This window comes from Cupressus sempervirens, chromosome 10 (genome assembly GCF_028749045.1).
Source record: "Cupressus sempervirens isolate cs-2001-9-10 chromosome 10, ASM2874904v1, whole genome shotgun sequence".
Taxonomy (NCBI): Eukaryota; Viridiplantae; Streptophyta; class Pinopsida; order Cupressales; family Cupressaceae; genus Cupressus; species Cupressus sempervirens.
The window spans coordinates 745,472,601-745,496,290 of NC_143127.1; the positions used below are offsets into that span (position 1 = coordinate 745,472,601).

A 23,690-nucleotide genomic window follows, 5' to 3' on the forward strand; every position below is an offset into this window, starting at 1 on the left:
ATCACGAAGCTTCAACGAATGAGTTCTAAGGAGCCTGAAGATCACTGTATTGTTCTACTATGCTCTAGAACAAAAGGTAAATAAATGTGTTATCAGAATTAATGCTTTGTTATGTTGCATCACATTTCATTAAATTCTGAACAGGTTATATATATAGTGAGAATAGGTAATCATCCTAAACCAGAATGTGTCAGAATTACAATAACAGCAAAGCATTTAAGGATTGATTTACAGATATATTTTGCAAGGATGCACTGTCTATTCCAATAAAGAAAGATATCCTGAATTATATGCAAGGGTTTAAACAATATTGTCTTAGAACAGAAGTAAACTGAACGAAAGAAAAATGTTTTGCTATGTCTGAAACAGTTGTTCACATATTCAGTTATCAGGAACTTTAATTTGAAACTTTGGAAGTTTTGCTCAAGATCTATTGATCGTTCCAGTTTACAGGTTACATATGTATATTCCAAGGATGAATACAAATTGAAAACTTCTGTTGTATTTGACAATCATTCACTGTATCAAAACATTAACAACTTTAAGGACTGAGAGGGTTGGAGCCCTGAATATTGTAAAGTAGGTGCTAAGATAATGATGTGGAGTTAATTATCAGTTTGTGTAAGTTGCAGCTTATCTTGTGGAAGAGTTGAAGCTCTTAAGAGGAGAGGGGTTTGATGACTCCTTAGGGTTGGAGCCCTTAAAGTTGTAATTGGTTTCAAATTTGTGAGGCTGGATTAGGACAGTAGATCCTAGCAGCATTACTCGACGTGGATTTTCCCCTTTGGGTTTCCATCACCTAAAGAATGAAAAGAACCAAACCTTTTTCATTTACCAAGGTCATTCACAAATCAACCTTCAATCCACAAAACCCACCCAAACCCAGAGCAGCAGTTCTTTCTCTTTGGCTCATATCCTTTTGCACCCATGTGTGAAGTACAAGGAAATCTTCCTACACGCTCTAAACAAACTCCTTCCATTCCATGGAATTGTCAGTTTCTAGTTCTGATTTTTCTACTCCACTCCCAAAATCACCATGTTACTAATCGCCTGCAACAACTCTTCCAGGTCAAAGGAATGATGTTCTTGTTCTATACTGACTGCAACATTGGTGAGCCAATCATCCAACTAGTTGCTTTCTCTGAAGCAATGGCTGACTTTATATTTGTCAAAACAAGGAAGAAGTTTGCAAATCTCCAGTAGCGCATATTGCAACTGCAAGTTAACCACTTCTTTGGAAATTAGTGCAGATGTAACTATCTGTGAATCTACCCGTGCGTATCTTCTTAACATTCAGTTTTATTGCTAACCTGAAACCATATAGGGATGCATTCACCTCTGCCAAGTATGTCACAACTGGGAGTTTGTTTACCACAGCCCACATGATCTTTCCCTGACTGTCTCTAATCAGACTTCCTGCCTTAGACCTCCCTAGGTTACCTTTAGAGGCCCCATCAAAATTAAATTTCATAAAACTATCAATAGGAGCTTCCCATTTTACCTTCCAGCTTCAACCTAATTGACACCTTAGACTGTTTGCCAATAATAGACCCCTTAAAACTTTAAAAGAATATGAATAAGTTTCCATTCATTTTAAATTTGATAATTAATAGAGGTGAATGTGGAGGATAATGTTTCTTTGAAGTAAACGTGACCGTATTTTCAGATATTGTTTTTGCTATATCACATACTTTTTCAGATGACACATACTGCTTTCTGAAGTTCCTCTTATTCATTTCCTTTCAGATACCCTGGGCAACTATTGCTGGAGATACCCACCATATTACTGCACAAAATGAATCTTTGTGAAGCAATGGCCAACCTGACAGTAATTCCCTGAATGTTTTTGGTATTGATCCATAACAATTCAGCCTGTTCAATAACCAGCACCAGAAACCTTGGGAAGAAGAGCAAGAAACCAGTAAATTATCTGTGGATTCATTTTCCAAGCCGCATAGAATGTACTTGAATGCTTTTGCCATGCCCAATTTAATTAATCTAGTACTTGTCAAGATTTTATTGTTAAGAGCTAGCCAGGTGAAAGCACTTGCCTTTGGAAGGATGGAATCATACCAGCAAAAGGTAAACTCTCTTCATGGCCTATAACCTTCTGTGATTTTTAGAGACTCGTACCGTTGCTTCATATTATATCTACTACTTTTACTTCTGTCCCAGATTAATGATCATACTCCGAAGAAAAGATGTTTTTTGTTTTAAGATTCCTTTCAAATCATTTTCTCAACTTGAGCGATCGGCAATGTCAAGCAGTCTCTCCACTTGATGAATGTATGTCCATCTGAATATTTTACTTGGATGTTATTCTTTACTTTTCAGCCCGACTCTTGCTGTAATATTAGCCAAGCATGCTGAAGATTGGGATGGGATTGAGAACCATTCCATGAATCTTCCCAGAATAGTGCTTTATCTCTAGCTTTCACAAGCCAAGGTAGATAAGGATTACGTCTCTACTCCTAACAATGATATTCCACATAGTGGACACTTTCAAGGGATTTACAATGGTGAGAATTCTCTCCAGATGACTCTCATCTAGATATTCAGTTCTAATAATTCGAGCCCATAATGAGGGTAGTTTTTCATAAATTTTCCAGGCCAATTTAGCACCCAAACTGAGATTTCTTTCCTCCAAGCTGTGAATGCCCGTGCCACCTTCCATTTCAGTTTTGCATATGTCCTCCCAGGATATTAATGGATTCTTCTTCTTATCACCCTATGTTGCCTTTCCATAGAAAATGTCTCATGCATTTCATGAGTAATTGAATAGAATAAAACTTAATATTTTTATTTTAGTTTTTCAAATTAAATTAAAAACTAATATATTTTAAAACTTGTGTTTTTTTAAAATAAAGTTCAGAATTTTTATAGCATCTTTACTGTGGAAAGTCAAATATATTATATTTTTATTTTTGCATCTTATTAAATGGAATTTAATATTTTTATTTTGTGTTTTAGAGTTGAAAATAAAAAAGTTAAATTTATCTTAATGTTTTCCAAAATAAAAGTAAAAATTATTGGCACTTTTATTTTATTTCAACCCTATTTCGATTGTAAATCTATTTAGCAATGTTAAACTGTTTTGATAATTTTATGGATAGATTTACTTTGCTTTATAAAAAGATTATAAGGTGAATTTAATGTCAATTATTTTTACTTTGTCGAACTTCATCCAAATTTTATTGTTGACGAACTCAAACTCGAGTTTTGTGTGCATGTGCATTTTTGTGTATAATATTATAATTTTCTCAAATTTAGAATGTAAAATTTCAAATTATACATATAAATAATACATGTGAAAGAGATATGGATCAAATATGTGTGTGTGTGTGTGTGAAAGAGAAATCAACTTAAAGTTTACATTCATAGATCAAATTAACTTTAAATTTATTAATCAAAACTAAAGAATAATATTAAAAAGATTAAATTTAGGACATGTTTTAAATCTATTGATTTAGAAATTTTATTTTAAATTGAATACTTATCCTTCAAGTTTCATAATTTAATGAGCTTAAGGGGTTGACCCCACAACATGATGGTAGTACCACGAGCCTCTCAATGGGGAGGTCTTGAGTTTGATTCCTACTAGCCCTACATTAGATTCCAAGCACAATGCATTGTTGTTGACGGTAGACTCAAAAAGTTATGCATGATAAAAGAGTAGCACAACTTTCTCTTGCAACACCAAAAAAGCGTGAACCCCTCCCATTGGAATATAGCCCAAACTATATGTGTGAGGCTAAAGTGTCAAAAAGCAACCGAAAGGAGATGTTTCGTCAATGGTTCTCAAATGAAGATATAAGGAGGTTTAATGGGAGATATAAGGGGTAAAGGAGATTGGCGACAAGGAGAGACAAGGAACCCAGTAGATATAAAGAATAATTGCACAAAGAGATGACGGAAATATGAGCAATAAGGAGGCTAAGGGGGACATAACGAGGTGAGACATAAGGAAATAAAGAAGCGATAAGATGGTAGGCATAAGCAGATGGCTACTAGCACAAAACAAATCTACAAGGGATTAATGCCTCAGGACTAACAATGTATTCACCATAGGGATGGGATCACTCAAAAGTGTTCGCCAAGCAAAAAAAAAAGTTCATGAGCTTGAGGCTAGGCTTTATACCACAATTTATTGTTAATATTAAACCATCAACTTAAAAGCCCAAAACAAGGAAACCTTACCTTCCTTTTTTTTTTGCATGAAACACCCAAAAAAATGGGTGGTGTGAGACATTTTTTTCTTAATTTAATTGTGGTTTGAATGCAATTAAAGGGCAAGTGAATGGTCAGAGTTGTTGATCATGATTTTGGGGAAAAATGATTTTGAAAGGGAAGAAATCGTGATTACTAGTGATCGGTGACTTTTACATTTAATTGTAGTTTTTATGATGTTTTCTTCTATGGACTTCAAAAACCAAGAAGTGTGTGGATTTCCAATTTCAATCCTCTAAGATATCATTGAGAAGATTGATAATAACAATATGGTAATAGGTTGTGATAAATATGGCATATATGCAACCTAAAAGCATATGTTGATTGGATACCTTGCATGGCACTCAAGGATATTGACAAAATTAAGTAGACCAAAGATTTGTAGCCCATGAAGATAGGCCTAATTGTTTATCTTCAATCGCCACATGTCACGCAATGTAGTCCTAAAATAATCAAATCTATTGAAACCAAATGTGCATCTTATTTGACTCACTTAAAAAGGGTGGCTCGATTGGAAGAGGCTTAACAACTTATTCCATGGAGTCGTTGAGACTCATAATAGAAGCACCCACAATAAAAATAATTATAGCACCCCATCCTTTCATTACGTCACTATCCTCGTATGGAGCCCTCTTATTGATCATGTTTATATTATACTATTTAGGATCTAAAGCATAGGCAACACAAAGAAGGGATTTGTTAAGTTTGTTCCATATTCTATGTGTATTTTCTTCTATCAAAGTGTATAGAATAATATCTCTTGCATATGTTATTTTTGCTACTCTTTCACACATGGAATTTGTTTCTTCATTAATCTCTCCCAAACATGGCTTGTTTGAATCTGCAAATTGGATCACCTCGCATATGGGCTTTAAAAAATTCAAAAAATCTAACATCAGCCCGAAAATGGTCATCAAGGACAAAATCTCTCACCAAAACTGCAATATCTGATGCAGATTGTCTACAAGTTGCCCGTGCATCACTAACTACTATGGAAACCAGACCTCATTTAGCTTCGCAAAGACACCCTTGAAGTCAAACGTAAGATGCAAACCATGTATCAACATTTTTGGCATAATTTGCCTTGACAAATCTTCAATACATAGCTTGTGTGTGATGATTGATATACATAAACATTTATATTTTAAATAAGGTCAAAAAGCCAATAAGTATTGCCAATATCTTTGAATACATTATCCAACAAATGCATACAACATTATGTTGAAAATATTATTTTTTGCACTAGCATGACTATTACTATACAAACGAGGGTAACACATAAAATAACTTGGAATGTATGTGATATCCCCACCTCCTCAATACTATCACATAGCCTTACAAAGGACATTCGCATGTTGGGTATTGGATGATTTTTAGCATCTATCCATCCAATTCAAAGTTGTTTACTTTTTCAGAAAAAATAATAAAAATTTTGTGTTGCAAAATCCTGGATAAGAAGTCACAAGAAATATGTGTGCTAAGGAAAATGACACACTAGGTGCATGGGCCAAAAATAAACCCCTGAAACAGCGTGAAAAAACAAATGTGGGTTGAGAGCTTTTGAGGCTGACAAAAAAATGAACCAGAGATGAGGTTGCGCATGCGAACAAAGAAACAGTCATCGCCAAACTTCTAGCTTGCCAAAAACGATGCAGTCAACAAACACTAAAAAAGCCCCAAGTCGTACAAGTTAAAATCACGGGCTTGAAATCTAAGAAAAACTAGTGTAATCCAGGTACGTGCACCCGGGTCAAAAACCCGAAGCACCTGGTGCGCGTATGCACCCGATGCCGGTGCGTCGTGCACCCAAGTACCACCATCGGTAGAAAAAGCGCCGCCGCACCTCGGCCACACTGGTCAAGCACTTGGGTGGAACGGGTCAAAAACCCGAAGCACCTGGTGCATGTATGCACCCGGTACAAGTGCACTGCGCACCCGAGTACCCCCCACTGGCAGAAAAAGGGCCACCGCACCTCGGTCGCACTGGTCAAGCACTCAAGTGGAACGCCAGACTCAAGTGTGTCGCGGGTGCTCGGGTGCAGGGGTATGCACATGAGTGTGCACGAGGTGCTCCCAAGGTGCTCACGGGTTGCGGCCAGCTAGATGGCCCAAAAAGTTATTAAAAAAAATACTTTTTGTATTTCTTTTTTAATTTGTTTTTTTTAGCAAGCTAACCCTTGGGATGATTAGGACTTTGCAATAGGGGATGATTAGAGAGCACTTGGGATGATTCCATTCTCATCATTGACATTTTGTCATTTTGTTGATTGTACTCACTTTAATATGGCTATGATACATTATTTCATTTCACTGTTTCATGCTACTCAGCTCATTGTCATCATGAGCATCTTTATGATATATGATATTCATATTTGAACAATGAATTTTGAATCTTACATCTTGAACTAAGTTAATTTGTTAAATGGTCATTGGTAATGGTTAGGAAGTTTCAAGTTTGAACTTATGGTTTATGAATTGCATTTCAATTTTCTCTATTCAATTATATTTGGTATGTTATATAATATATTTAAGTGTCATTTCAAAATTAGCATTTTCAATCATATATATATATATATATATATACTCTGCAACCCCCTCCCTCCCCTCCCCCCACTCCCCCCGTCCCCCACCCTCCGCACCCCCGCCGTCCACAAATTGAGGCCCTTTTTTTTCCCGCACCTGAAACTCATCCCGACATTTCGTCACACCCCTGCGCCGGTGTAACACTGAGAAAAATTATAGCCACACAGTGATGAATGGCTAAATTTTGCAGACAAAAATACAGGTTTTTTTACAAAAATCGTGGATTATTGTAACACAAAAAATTTGCATTCAAATATGAACAAATTTGTGGCCAAAAAACAACAAATGCAGCCATAATTTTCAAGGGGAAAACATAAAAAATAATTCGTATTTTGGGGCTACTGTTTTCTGATGCAATTTTTGTGCACTTTCGAATTTGCAAGAAACCCTAGTGTGGGTACTACAAACTGCACAAAATGGTGAAAAGAAATTTCAAATTTCCTGACCAGGGGGGAAAAGGCCCAAAAAATCAATGCTCTAATAACATGAAACTTCAAAAAAAAAGGAATGAATTTGGATTACCCATACACCAAATAAATAGAGTAAACGCTGCAAAAAGCATCAACAAAGAAGCAAAGTCATCTAAATAAAGACATCTAAACATAGAACAGATTAAGATAAATCAAAAGTAGAGCCTAAATGACCATTAAACTAAGATTCTAGATAAAGGGCTAAAAATAGCAAGAATCTAAATAGTCTAATAATAACACTATTTTAACTTTACTCAATTTGATGACTAATATTCATATTTTATTATGAGATTTATTTGCCTTGCTCAATGGAACTTCTAAAATTTCAAATGCATTTCAAGAGTTCAAATGAAAAAGTTGTGAAGATTTTCATTAGAGCATGAAACTATGTTCCTCCATAAAAGGGTCTGCACCTAATTAAGCATCAACAAAAAATTTTAACTAAAACTTGCAATTACATATAATGGAGGAGACCATTATAAAGCAAAGCATGTTTTGAAGTTAATAAAAGCTTTAGTATAGTGTAGAGCACACACCCCATTAAAAGCAGCAATGTTTTACAAAGTCAAAATGTAAAAGCAGCAATATTTTACAAAGTCAAAATGATGAGTGCACCTCACAGTCAAAATCTAGTATTTTACTTAATACGCCAGAATTTGCTTTGAAAAGACATTCTTATAACCAATTTTTCAAGTATTATATGTATGTGTCACCCTGTGCTCCTATTCCCAAACTCGAGCCCTCAATACCTTCATCCCCTTATCAAGGGACACCATGGGACATAGATTGCACCTAATTGTCATGACCTTGAGGTAAAAACAATGAGTTTGAGTCCAAGACAAAGTGAAGAATGAGGGTCAAGGAAGAAGTAAAGGGTAACACTTCTTTTTCTTCAAATGTCAATACATCAACTCCATCGTATCCCCAATTTCTTTAGTAATTAGATATGGATACTCTAATGCTCCATGTCATTAAAATATGTGTATCAAATAGCATGTTTGGCCAAATAAAGGCCAACATACAATAGAGAGACCTACAACAAATAGCGTCAACCTATCATGAGATGGAAGAAGCTCAATGCTCCTTCGTACATGATCTCCTATGCATTTAACCCAAAATAATTTGTAGAAAAATCTAATATGGTTATTTGCAACTTGCCCACCAAGAACATACTAGTCATTCACCTCATATCACAAACACTTGTAGTAACTTGCTGCTGAGGGGGGTCAGTCTACATATAGTTTCATTTGCTCTGTCAAGAGGAACAAGTTCACCATTAAGGGTGAAAGACACTTGCTAAGTACAAATAGAATAGGTGCACCTAGAGAAGTTGACACAGAATGAAGGGGATCAAATTGTGTATAAAAGGTTGGCTAGTCTTAGTTGCAAGAGCTAGACTAACCTATTAGTTTTAACAATGATGACTGTGCCATGGAATTCGCATCGGCCACTAAGTTCAATGCAAACTTAATGAAAATTAATATTATAATATTTATATTTGGAATTTCGGATCAACTGATTGTAAAATTGTTTACAAATTTAGTGAATTTCAACTTGTTTTACTTTTTTAAAATATTGAATTTGATATATTAATTTACTATAACTGTTGCCCCTAAAATATATTCCCTCATATCTTCTCGTTCTCTCTAATGCGTAACTTCATTCTCTCAAAAAATGGAAACATGTGGGTTTCGTCAGCAATTCCCCAACTAGCTGCAGCCCTCTAAAAATTCATTTCAAAAAATGTAGTATCTTTTCTTATAGTTTCTTGAAATCCAAACCAGCCTTGCTGCTGCTGCAGTGTGCTGTAGTCTTAAACTCAAATTAAGATATTAGACTTCAGCATAAATCTCAAAACGGCATCCAGCAATGTTGCTGAACTCATGTATTCACTGTTCTTCTAGCTGTCAAAGAGATGCTCAAGAATTTCATCAGTCTAGGAACCATAAATTACTAAACCAATGACTCTCGGGTCAACAGGTGGCTAGATCTACAACTTTGTCCTTTTCTTAATCATTTTTGACAGTTTTTAAGATTTTGACCAGATTAGCCTGTATAAGACATCTTCAAACCCAGTCAGATTACGCCCTTGATGACCTCTAAGCACTCCAGTGGCTTTGCTGGACCTCATTGGTCCTGAACTTTTACTCCATTGTCAAGGAAGAAAAAGGCCATCACCTGAATCTCATCTTTTTGAAGAACTATATTCCTTAATGTATTTTGAGTTGATTAGGAAAAAATTCACAGCTTCTTATATATAGAACCTTTAAAATAGTTTTAAAATCCATGTCGCAATACAACTCTAGTTTGAAAAATGATAAACCCCCTCCCATGTCTATGATAATGTCTCAACATTATAGACTGCATGGTCTTTAGCAGCAGAATTTCCATGCAACTGCTAACAAAAAAAGAGGGGGAAAAAAGCATCTCACCTGTTTGTGCAGCTTCTAGAAGCATCTCTTCTTGAGTCATTCGCCTATCCTCGCCCTCTCTTTTCCTTTTCACAGGCTGAAAAAATTTCATAAACTAAATTAAATAAAAATAGGTTGGAAATTTTTACAAATCCTGCAATTCAGCTATTTCATTTTGTAAAGCAGAATTTGCAATACAACCACACATAATTTCCAAACCTCCAGCACCTAGCATAAACTTCATGATTCTTCGAACTTTTCATCCCTATACATATTGAAATGGTTAAATCTAAAAAGAAAATAACCTTCTTGTTAAATGTTAATTAAGGTATAATCACTAAGCTTTAAAACAGATATTCAAATGTATTGCACAAATATGCATATGGAAAAATCAAGATTTTCTTAACAAACCAAAGACAGTTTAAACAATAAATAAATAAACAGACTAATAAAACCTCGCATATGGGAGCAAATTGACTATTGTGCACTTTTCAAGCAAAGCTAGAAAGTATAAGCCTTGAATGTAAGTGACTCATAGCTTATAAATTAAAAAGGGCTCAAATGAACAAGAAAAAAATCTTTGGAATTGACCCAAGCTTGTGCCTAGAAAAAAAAAAGGACTAAAATGACTTTGAAACAAGAATATAAAATTATATCAGTGATTCCCGTGATTGTACTGAATGAACACAATATCGAATTCCAAAGTCTATTGTGCATAAAAGCCAACATCAAATGGATGGTTTACAAATTTTCCATTTTTTCAGAGCCTTAGCAAGTCATTCAAAAAGATAATTTTAGCCTCAAATTAGTCGTGCTCATGAGGTTTGAACTGTGACTTGCCCAGTTTGTATGTCAGATCAAGACCGAAAATTCACACTACTGCCACCACTATAAGAAAAACAATACATTTTCCACTTACCTGTTCCTTGCGCAGGGCAGTAGTAGTAGAGACCCTAGGGCATTGGAATTCTGCTACAACATATTCATGCTTGGGCAGCTTGCTCTATTTTGCACATGTGAGAAAGAGAAGAGCAATTTCTTACCAATACTCACCATGGGGATTGTCAGACAAGGAGTTATTTTCATCAATCAAAAATGGCCATCTTCACGGGAATTTTGCATACATTCCACGGGAATTTTGCATACATTCCACTAATTAAAATCTTCTTTTGCTTCTAAGTAAGTTTCAACATTTGTTTACCTTAGGGATTTTGGGCAACCATTTCAGATTTATGTATTTTGTTCATTCCACTCTCAATGATAACCTCTTAAAGCACCAGTAAACAATGTGCCCAACATGTCTAAACAAGCTCAGAAATCAACAAGTTTTGGTTCCACTCAAACCTGTCATTCAATGTTGCAAGGTATCAATATATACCAACAAAGGTCAACTCTTTTTCAATCAGTGGAGAGGTTCAAGGCCCAATAACAATATCAGAGGATGATGCTGAATGAATCTGGAGCTGATGTAAATAAATGTATCCAGGAAAGACAACCTCGGCGAAAAAGGAGCTGCTCAATGTTATTATTGCTTGCACATTTAATGTTATATCTTGGCAATACATTGGCAGCTCAGAAGAAAATAAAATTACAAATTTGACATCTGATTTACTGGAGAAGGTTCCATTGATGAAGGACTTATTAAATGTTCTCCAAATATTACACAAGATGTTACCTACTTAGCAACTTTCTATGATAAAATATTAAATAGTAAATATTTACCATATTTTAAACTCCGTTAGTGGTCCATGATATAGATCTTGCACTCGAGTATATTGTGATCACCGGTGCATTCTTGAAGTAGAATTTTCTTTGCATCAGTGAATCCTCCACATGTAGGGCTCTCCCAAAGGACTGCTGTAAGCAATTCAGAGCAAATGCCTTGCCAAGCCCTTGAATAGTTCACACAGTCCCTCTACAAAAGACCTATGAGCCTACTATTTGTCACACTTGGAACCATCACCAATCGCCTTTGAAATGTTGTCACAGTGCCCTTACCAAACCCTTAAATGGTTTGGATAGGCCCTTTACAAAAGACCTATGAGCCTACTCTTTGTCATGATTGGAACCATCACCAATAGCATTTAAAATGGTCAATGGGCCCTTGGTCTGCTGGTGAAGTTGAAAGGTTCTTAATGAGCCCACCAAGGATCAAGTCTTTGCTAAGTGTAAGGGTTCGACATCGAAAAAAGGGATGAGGTCGGGATTGTGCCCTAGACAAAATTGGCAAATGGAAACCCCTCAATATTTAACTTTTAGCCAAAGAGGTTAAGCCTAAGGCTTGTCCTCTTGTATCCTTGTTCCAATTTCAATTTCACTTTAGAAAGTCAACAGAAGTTATGGGTGGTAATAATGCTGAATTCTATTATAATGTTGAAATTTGACTAAGTCTGAAATTTTTTGGAAACTCCCAAACCTAGAATCTTTATTATAACTCGTATGAAGCTGAAAACTATCTCAAGCATCTTGACACTATTTATATATAATATAACTTTAAGTAAAATAAGGGTTTCTTATATTTCCTATAAACCCTCCCGCCCTTTGAGTTGAAGAAACTAACTTGTAGAATTCAAGATTTAACTTGCAAATGAAAAATCCTTACACTAGGTCAGAATCCGACCATGTCCTAGGATTCAAAAATCTTCTCCCCCTCAAATTCTGCCCCTTGTAGGAGCGAGTTGCAAGTCCGAATTGGTGAGGAAAGTGAAATAAAGGTGCAAAATGATGTGTTTTGGAGGTGAATTTGCTAAACCAAAGAATACTCAGGAGATGGCAGAATCTGCCTACCTCCTAGGATACCCCAATCCTTGAAGAGGTAATACTCTTGCCCCTTCGAACAAGAGCAATTTGAGACATGATTTGATGTAGAAACCAAAGCAAGAAGCATGCTATAAAATCGAAGATGCTGATGGATGAATCAAGGGTGAGAAGATGAGTTTTGAAAAAGGCAAAGAAGTGACTACTCTAGGCATGGCTGAATCTACCTGCCCTTAAGGATTCCAAAATCCTCTCCTCTCATTTCCACCTATGGACAAAATCCTTAGGGTCATTAGATACAAGTTTGGCATGACATAGATGCCAAAATCTTGGTGGAAATCAGATTGTGAAAGATGAAAACAAGAGCATAAAATCAGACTTAATTAATCTGAATTCCACCTTAGAGACAAAACTGGAGTTGGAAGAATGAGGAATAAAAAGAAAAAGGTGTTGCAAGGCAAGTGGAGACATTAAATAAGTTTGAATGAGAATAATTCTCTACCCACCTTAAGTTCTTCCTTGCTTTTCATTTGGATGGAGGCATAAACTAAGCTTTCTAGACTATGTGATAAAAGACAACAAAGAGCAGCATCATGAAAAGAATGTATATGGCCAAGTTGTCTGAATTCAATGAGAGAAGTTATGTATTTGAAGAAATGGAAAGCAAAGGAAAATCCTCTAGGCATTGTGGATCCACTTGCCCTTGAGGATTCCAATATCCTCTCATACCCTCAAATTCCACATATGGTGATGGTGCTAGAAACATGAATTTGACTTGTGCATGATAATGGAATGATGATGAGTTGATTCAAAATCAAACGAAAACACTTCAATTTCACCACATGTCATAGGGAAGTGAATGTGAGTTGGAGAAAATGAAAAACAAAGGATTCAAAATCCTTAAATACCTCTAATTTCCATCTTGTAAGGGAGAGGATGAAAACGTGAACTAAGTTTCCACAAATTTGCATCACAGACAACAGATGTGAGATGTGAACAAGCACTTAAACAACATAGATGTGAGATATAAACGAGCAGTCTATCAGCATCTTCACATTTGTTTAACATTGTAAACTTCTTGAACTTTAAAACAAAAGACACATATCTGAAGCCACAATAAAATATGGCATGAGTCCACTTTAAAACTAGAGAACAAATGTGCAGAAAAAATTAAAATGCGGTGCAAGAAACATTTAGATACAAACATCCACTACAATTAATTGGTGCCCTCAAGTCCATGCAATGGAAAATTGTAACAAGAAGCAAGTCACTAAGATGTCACATAGGAAAATTGTGCACCATTTTTAGGGAACAACAAAAAAGTAGAGATGTAAACCCAAGTACACCTAGGTTTCCAAGATAAAGGGACAATGGGATGGAGAAATGGGTTTTCGATATAGTTTTTTAACCAAAGCAAGGGCCGATAAGGGATGGAAATGGGGATAGCTATATTAAAAATAGGAAAATTTTAAAATACATAGAGAAATCTGAAATTTCGAATATATTCATATGATATAACAATCATCATAGCAACATAATTGCACTAATACATCTAAAATCAATGATCATTCATCAAATAATCATATAACATAGCATTGTAGCAATCGAGTTGAACCTTGAAATGGGAGTTCAAAGAATCAAATAAGAGTTCAAATTTCAATTTCATACATGCATTATTTCATACACAGATATAATTCATTGAATCTAAAGTCAAAATGCCCAAAGGCTGCAATTTTCCCATGTATAAAGATTTAACTATCATTGCATCAATGTATCATAAAATGTCAAAAGACTTCAAATCTTAAAGTCAAACCAAAGATAGTATGTTGTCGTCCCTAATCTTGATTCATATCACTGTCACTACATTGAGACCCATAGGTTGCATCATCCAACAAAATGTCAAGCAATCCTTGTGGTGTGTTATCCTCATCAACTTGGGTAGCATCTTCGGGATTAATACCTTGTCATGAAGTTTGAGTCGATCAATACTCTGGAGTCTAACAATCTCTAAGGAAGAGCACTATGCACAACCACTAACTTCTCCATTTGTCTCGAGGTGAGCCTATTCCTCTTGATGAAGTGGATAAAGCCATATGTAGAGCAATTTCTCTTCACAACAAAGAAACTAGCAACCTACGAGGAGACGAATGGCAACCGTCCTCAACTCTAGTGCATTGTCCCATGCCATTGCCATCATCCAATGGGTTTTTTATATTGCATTATTGTTCTATCCATCTTCACCTCTGTTGTGCTAAATATTGAACCTTCAAGTTTTGAGAAGGCAACCCATATTATGAAGGATCTTCATGACACAAATGAATACATATTTTGAAGGCTCTTCATAAACCCATGTCTCATCTCGACATCATTACAAGGAGGAAACTTTCCAAGGCTTGGGCTCATACAATTTAGGATTTTGGGCAAAGGCTTCCATATGAAGGGGAGTGTTTGTAGCATTCCACATCAACATTCAAGTTTTCTTAATATACTTCTCATATAAGTCCATTTGATTGATATCTCCATCTTCTGAATCGTGATGTCAAAAATCTCATATATACCTCTAAGACTAGAAGAGTTTATCAAATTACATCTATAACAAGGGAGATGAATGAGCAAATATATCTACAATAAGAATAAGAATAAATTTAGAATTTTTTTAATTAAATGACTTAAAATCAAAAAATTAAAGTTAAAATCAGAAATTTAAAAATGAGAAATTTTTTATTCTTTATCAAATCTGGAAATCACCAATGTCTTATCTCACTATGGACCACCAACTGCCATCAAATATCCTCTGTTTGATGGCTTTTCCTTCAGAAGTGTTGCATTAGGCCACCTATTCCACTACAAATGTGCATATCACCATCCTATCTAACAAAATCAAGTAACTACAGTATCTTGTCTCTACAAGCTTGAGAAATCCCTTCTTTGAAAATGTCCTGAAGAAAGCGAGGTGTGTTGATTATAAATGAACATTTAAATATTCTCCCTTATGTCATCACTTCCTTTACCCAATCCAGTTTCCCCATGTCCTTCAATGCATTTTTCAATGCATAAATGAAGTCCGAAAGATGTGGTTGTAAGCACCCTACACCATCAAAACAACCAATTTGCACATGTGCTAAATCAATAATCACCTTAACCTTTAAGGGCCCAACCTCCTCTATGACCTCTCTTAGAACGCTAAATTGAAAATCTACATCCCTGTGTTTCCCTGTACAATCAACGACTTTAAGAAAATATGAGTTTGTTTTGCATGTGACTATGATTTTAATGGATGGCCAATGACTAATATCAGTCTAGCCATCCATCACAATGGAACAACCTATCCTCATCCAAGTGCTACTCATGTCCTCCATCACCAAACTTAGCTTCGAATACGCTTTTTCAAGGAAGGCGGTGTGTAGTTTATGATATCCAATTGGTACAAAAGAGGGACCAACATTAGCTACATCTTTGATCATTTTTTTGAAGAACCGGCCCCATGAAATAGGATCGCATGAGCATTAAAGAAATCAACAAGAGAAGACTTGATCAATTCCCATGCTTGTACATTATACAAATCTGAAACTGACCATGGCTGCCCACTATCATTAGCCTTTGTGTTTCTTTTCTCAACCTTTTTGTTTGTACACTACAAATGGTACCGCCACTAGGTGACATAGGGTGATGAGTAGATGGTTGTGAGGGCAGAGGCACTAGGAAGGACAAAACTTTATTCTTGCTTTCAGCCTCCATATGTATTTATAACAGACTAACTTTGCATCCTCCTTTAGCGTTTACAAAATTTAACTCCTTTGCCCAAAACACGCACAAAATATGAGACCACATCCTTGTGTAGCTCCCTCTTATTTCACTTTTGCAAATATGACCCATATACACCCTACTTCCACCTGGACTTTTATTTTTCCCATCTATTGGATGAACAAGGCAAAGAAGAAGTATTCTAGCTATGTTCCCCTGAGTTTCCAGGACGGGGATGGCAAGGGACAGTAGGACGGATTTCTGAGATGGCAAAAAGTTTTGCCGATTTTGGGGACGAAAGGGGATGGCTATATAACAATAGTAAAAATTAAAATGTATAGAGAAATTTAAAATATTTAGATGAAAATATGGATAAAGCATGTACTTTTACATAATAGAACCTTAAAATATAAGAATCAGCAGAATTGATATGCCAAATTTGTGCTACTTTGGGAGTCAAAATCTCTGATTTGTTCTAGAAGTCAAGTCAAAGTCCCCTAGGTGTCCCCAAGTCTCCGAGAAGTTTCCAGGACGGGGACGGCTGAAAATATAACGAGGATGAATCCCCGAGTAACACTGTATTTTAGGGTTAAAAGGGATTTGTGCAGAGTTTTTTACAATAACTGAAAGTATTTCACATTTTTTATGTGCGTGTTGTGCTTCACCCCCAAGATTTACACTACCAACCCCAATTACAACTTCTTCCACCTGTCATCATTCATCACTATCACCACTATTTCTCATGTTGCACAAGTTTAATGAGTGTACTGAAGCTTAAAACATAAAAATACAAGGGAAAATAAATTAAAATCAGACACTTAATGGACTTTTAAGTTTTTTTTCTTGAAACTATGAAAAGATTTGTAAAACAAAACCGAATTCTATAACCCAAAACTGTTTCCATTTCTAGTACCTATGGTTTCTGGGTGGAAAGGCATCCCTGGATAATGTACATGCAAACAACTAGCAACTTCCAAATAATAACAGTAAAAACACCTTCCCAATAAGAAAGCCAAAGACATATCTACATTGAAGAAATTCAATATAGATTTGAAATTTCAAACCAAGGCATGAAGGTAGAAAAGAGATCTAGATTGTTAAGTATAGTGGATCTCTGATAGACAAACAATTACAAAATGCTTGTAAATAAGTTCTGAATTTATGCAAAATATAGGTACTTATCTTTTACTGTGGCTTGCAGCAAAATCTTTTTCAGTCTTCCTTCTTCAGCAATGGTTAAAGCTCCTGATCACTGTATAGCAAAAGGTGAAGGTGATAACAATAAAACAATACTGATACTTGACCGCAGGTACTTAGATGCCTTGAATCGATACTTTTCCCAGCAGTAGTGGTGAGTATATATATATGCATGGAGAGACATGACTCCAAAGAGTCATGTCTCTACGTGGCCCAAAAGCCACGTAGGGACATGCCTCTTCGGAGGCATGTTTAGTTAATAACAACTGCCCAAACAAATTATATAAGTCGTCGCCCGACAACTCAAAGGGTCCGATAATGCTTAATACATAACAAATGCAAAGCACAAGGTATGAAACCCGATATAAGTAATAAGTCAGCTGATAATATGAAGCCTGATCAATATAAGTTGGTCAACGGTATGCTTACTTTGCTGTTAATAATTCGTATGTATGACAAAGGTATATGTATACGTATATGTATGCATATGTAAGTATGAATATATGTACATATGCACATATCTCTGTGATACATATCAAACAGTGGTAGCATAAATTTGATGCTTATCTCTCTGTAATGTAAAGCAGATATCAATAACAAAATACAAATGCTTATATCTTTGTGATGCAAAGTAAACAGTGGTAGCATACAAGATTCATGTTTTGCTTCTTCTGACGCTAAACATTAACACTCCCTCTTTAGCTAGGGAGAAGAAAAACATCAATTAAATAAGAGTCATCATATAAGCAACATAATATGAACAGTAAATGATCTCTACTTGCACTTACAAGCAATGTCTAGAGATAGCACACATAGTCTCTACTTGCACTTATGAAATGTCAAGAGATAGCTCATATTATCTCTACTTGCACTTAAGCAATGTCTAGAGAAGCCCAAAAATAATCTCCACTTGCACTTAAGCAATGTCTAGAGATAACTCATATAATCTCTACTTGCACTTAAGCAATGTCTAAAGAAGCCCAAAAATAATCTCTACTTGCACTTAAGCAATGTCTAGAGAAGCCCAAAAGTAATCTCTACTTACACTTAAGCAATGTCTAGATAAGTCCAGAAATAATCTCTACTTGCACTTGAGCAATGTCTGGAGAAGCCCAAAAATAGATTTATTATTTACAAGATCGTCACCTTGTAAATAATTTGTTTACACTTGAATATGTCCATGAAAGATCGTCACCTTTCATTACAAATCAAATACTATTAAGTAACCAATGGAAACAAAATCTCAAATGAAATAACTCTTTTATTTCAAAAAATTTCCATTACAAATAATCATACCAAGTTTTTCTCTGAAGTATTTCAGTTTCACTTTAGCAAGAGGTTTGGTAAGGATATCAACCGTTTGATCATTTGTACATATATATTCCAATTGAATGACTCCTCGATTAACCATATCTCTGATGTAATGAAATGGAATTTCAATATGTTTAGAGTGATTGTGAAACACAAGATTAGAAGAAAGCTTGATACAACTTTGATTATCACAATAAATCACGATGGGCTTCAAAGGTCTTTTGAAGAGATCTAAAAGCAACTTTCGTAGCCATACTGCTTCTCTGGCACCCAAGGAAGACGTAATGTACTCGGCTTCAATAGAGCTTAAAGCTACTGAAGTTTGTTTCTGACTAGTCCAAGAAATCATACCAAATCCAAGACTAAAACAATATCTTGAAGTGCTCTTTCGTTCAATAGAACTCCCAACCTAATCAAAATCTGAGTATCCAATTAGTTCAAGATTGACTTTGTCATATTTGATTCCCATTCCAATAGTACCCTTCAGATACCTCAAGATGTATTTAGCTGCATGCAAATGTATCTTCTTAGGTGCACACATAAACTGACTCAAGGTATGAGTTGCATAGCATATGTTAGGACGGGTATTAACCAGATACATCAAGGATCCAATAATTTGTTTGTAGTAAGTGGGATCCACATCCTCAAATTCATTCATCTCATCTTTTAATTTGTGTATGTTTATCTCCATAGGGGTAGCAGTCGATTTACATTCCATCATTCCAAACTTGGTTAATATATCAATTGTATATTTTCCCTGATTTAGTATAATACAGTTGTCCAGCTGCCAAATTTCTAATCCTAAAAAATGGTGAAGTAACCTTAGGTCCTTCATTTCAAATTCTGCAGTGAGATCTTGCTTACATTTCTCTATAATATGTTCATCACCTGTAATCAACAAATCATCAACATATAATACAAGTATAACCATATCATCAACTTTAGTTTTGAAGTATAGATTCAGGTCAGTTTCATTTTTGGCATATCCCAATTTCAGTAGGTGATTATCTATTTTTTCATACCAGGCTCTGGGAGCTTATTTAAGACCATAAAGTGCTTTCTTTAATTTACAAACATGAGTCTTGCAATCAAAGGTATTGAACCCTTCTGATTGTTCAACATAAACTTCTTCAATCTTACCATTGAGAAATGTCTTTTTGACATCCATTTGATGTACTTTCCATCCTTTAGATGCTGCAATAGCTAGGATTGACTGAAGTATATCTGGTAACAGGGCACAAGTTTTTTCATAATCAATACCTTCCTTTTGAGATAAACCTCGCGCTACAAATCTTGTCTTGTATTTTTCAATACTACCATCTGCAGCATGTGTAATCTTGAACAACCATTTGAAAGAAACAATTGATTTGTTTTCGGATCTTGGTACAATGTCCCATACATCATTTTTCAATATAGAGTTATATTCCTCAATCATAGCTTCTTTCCAAGATTGATGTAAAAGTGCTTCTTTAACATTAGTAGGTCCAAATTTTATGCATTCAAATAGCAGTGCAACATAACAGGATTGATTTCTAGTCCTTTTGCTTTCCTGAATTATATCATCTGGTTCAACTTGATTTTTTGCTAACATTTTTCTGGCCCAAAGGGGTCTCTTCTTATTGGCATGGTTGAAGTTTTCTGATTTTGTATGATTAGATATGGAGAAGATGTCAAAATTATCCTCCCTCTCAATTTTTGTAGTTTGCTCTTCTTCTGAAATGGATTCATCACTATTACTAGAAATTTTAAAGGCAGTATCTTATTCAAATATTACATCTCTGCTAATCTCAATTGTTCTTTGCCCAAGAATGTAGATCCTGTACCCTTTTGAAGTTTCACTGTAACCAATGAATATTCCCTTTTTCCAGAAGGCTCCAATTTGTTTCTCTTTTCTTTTGGTATGTGAATATAGACTGGACATCCAAATATTCTTAGGTGGCTTAAATCTGGTTTAACACCGGTAAATACTTCTTTTGGAGTGGTGTTTTCTAATATAGAGTGAGGGCAACGATTTTGAATGTAGACAACAGTATTGGATGCTTTAGCCCAAAATGAGTAATGAAGATTTTGATCATGTAACATGGCTCTAGCTGACTCAACAATAGATCTATTTTTTCTTTCAGCTATTTCATTCTGTTGAGGATTATACGGTACAGAACACTCCCTCTTAATCCGAACAAAAATATAGAAGTTTTTAAAGATATCAGATGTGAATTCACCCCCATTGTCAGACCTTAGGGTTTTCATCTTTTGTCCTTATTGATTTTCAACTAAAGCTTTAAACTCTTTAAACTTGGATAAGACCTCAAATGACTCTTTTTGTTTTAGAAAATAAATCCATGTTCTCCTAGAGTAATCATCAATGAAAATTACATAGATTTGACATCCATTAAGGGAGGGAATTGACATAGGACCACAAAGCTCTGTATGAATCAATTCAAGAATGCTTTTAGATTTATGATTACTTTTGGGAAAGGAATGTTTAGTATTTTAACCTAAAGCACACCTTTTACAAATATTTGAATGATTTGTTTTTAGATTTGGTAGGTCTTTTACAATTTTACCTATAGATAATAAGGCTCGAAAGTTAAGATGACCTAGTCTTCTATGCCAGATTTCAATGGAATTTGACTTATTATTACTAAGGGTTAATTTTAACTTTGGATTTTGATTATTACAAAGCTTATAAAGACTTCCATCCCTGACTCCAATGGAGATGGCTTTCTTAATAGAAGAATTATTTGTCCAAGATAGAACTCTATCTCCTGGAAATACAATTTTGTACCCTTGACCAGCAAGTCCGGAGATGGAGACAAGATTTATTTTAATCCCTAGCACATATAGGACATTCTTGAGTTGAAGTGTGATTTCTGAATTCAGTTGAATAGAACAAGTACCAATTCCTTTAATAGGGTGAGAGGAATTATCTCCAATAGTTACTTCTTCTGATTCATGATGTGAGAAGGTTTCAAACTTATCCTTAAATCTGGAGATATGACGAGAAGCTCCACTATCTATGATCCAGGTGTTGTGATTAGTGCTTAACTCCTAGAGAGAGCTGCTATAAATGCATAATTTTCTTTATCCATTTTCTCATTATTTTCTTCTTTAACCTTTGCTAAAGCTGCTTGGATTTTTTGTTTTCCTGGACATACATAATAGGAATGACCAAGCTTATCGCATTTAAAGCATCTTACTTTGGACCAGTCACATTGTTTGTGAGATTTGTGATCTTTGTTGAAATCCTTCTTGTTATTCTTTAACTTTCTTTCTTATTTGATTTGGAATATAATGCTTGGATGTTACCTTCTGTTACAAGATTCAAGAAGAGTTGGCAGATTAACGGATTTCCAGATAATTTATTAACAGAGGAACAAATGTGTTCCTTATAAAGAATTACAAGGACGTTGTTTCTAAAAGAAACAACGTAGACTGAAGACGGAATTAGAAACAAAGCTAGAGACAGGATAGGAAACATTCCTATTTGGACTGAAGAAAAAAGAGACGGGATAGGAAACATTCCTATCTAGACTGAAAGACAGACTACAAACAAGTAGTTGACTATTATAGAAAGTATAACATATTATCTTAATACCCTCCCTTAATGGTCAACGTACGGATGTCAGAATATTCTATGATAACTAAGACCCTCCCTGGATCTACAGAATGCTGAAACCAAGAAGCTTTGTCAGAAAAGTGCTATGACTCAAAATAAGTTGCATTTACAAAACTTCGTTTTTGTGGAAAAAACAGTAAAACCCAGAATCTCACGCAACCTTGCGTATTACAGACAACTTGAAATGATTTTTGAGGAGAAAATCAACAAACCCAGAAAAAACGGAAACAGATTCAAAAGGCGAAAATGCAGCTTCGCCTTGATCAGGAAGCTCGACAACTTGTGTTGTTGGCTGGGAAGCATTTTGCCTTGCTTGGGCAGCCAAACGTTTCCGGCACTTGAATTTCATATGGCCGAACTTGTGACAGTAATTACACTGTACATTTTGCTTCGTAGAGCCATCCAAGGATTAAGCAGAAGGTTGATGCTGGGAAGGCTGAGAAGACTGATGGTTGCCAATGTTCTGTTGAAAAGATTTTGCAGCAAAGGCTTGCTCAGTGGAGGTGGAACTGGAGCTGCTACCAAACTGTTGTTTCCACCGATCTTGCTGAAGCAGCAGGGTGCAGAGATCAGTGAACTTTAGATCAACACCAGTAGATGTGATGTTGAGAGTCTCGATAAAATGCTCATAGGATTTTGGTAAACTCCGAAGAGTGATTACCACAATATCCTCTTCCTCCATCTTGCGACCGATGGCAACTGATCACGGATTTCCTGAATCCGATTCAGGTGTGCCTGGAGCCAGATGCGCTCATCCATGACAATAGAAAACAGAGTGTTTTTCAGAAAGAAGGCTCTGCTCTTGTCGGAAGTCTCATGAAGACCTTTTAGATGTGTCCAAATTTCGGCAGCTGTCTTGCCGGATGGAATCTGAGAAAGCTGGTCATCAGCTACGGATAGTTTGAGAAGCATTACTGCCTCTCAATTGTTCAGATCCCATGTATCTTGATCAAGACCCGGAGAAGTCGGACGCTGCTTAACACCCAGAACAAGTTGATCGGTGTTTCAATATTCGAAGATTGCGATGATGCGCTGCTTCCAGGTTCCATAATTGCGACCATTGAATTTGGAATTATGTTCGAGCAGAATATTTGTCAGAGATGCCATGGCACGTTTTTCAATGAAAAACTGTGAAAATCTGTGAAGGCACGTTCTTCGAGGCAAAAATACGAAAGACCCAGAAGAATCAGAGAATGACCCAAAAGAGAGCTCGAAAAACTCAGAAGGAATCTGTTGTCGTTTTTTGGATCTGCTGGCTCGAAAATCGAGGCACAAAAATCGAGGCACCCAAAAAAAATAGACGACAACCCAATTGAGCTCTCGAAAAACCCACCAAGAATTTGCAAACAAAATATTTTTTCGACCCCAAAAATT

The 23,690-nt window shown here is 35.7% G+C and overlaps 1 protein-coding gene across 2 annotated transcripts in view; it reads right to left on the bottom strand.

The window, feature by feature from the left end:
• Positions 1 to 23,690, bottom strand: part of SWC2 (DNA binding protein SWC2) — a 123,153-nt gene that overhangs the window by 59,492 nt on the left and 39,971 nt on the right. For both annotated transcript variants that reach the window (XM_089807426.1, XM_089807425.1), the window contains exon 7: positions 9,713 to 9,788. In XM_089807426.1, the coding sequence (XP_089663552.1) occupies positions 9,713 to 9,788 (76 nt within the window). The remainder of the gene's footprint in view (positions 1 to 9,712; positions 9,789 to 23,690) is intronic.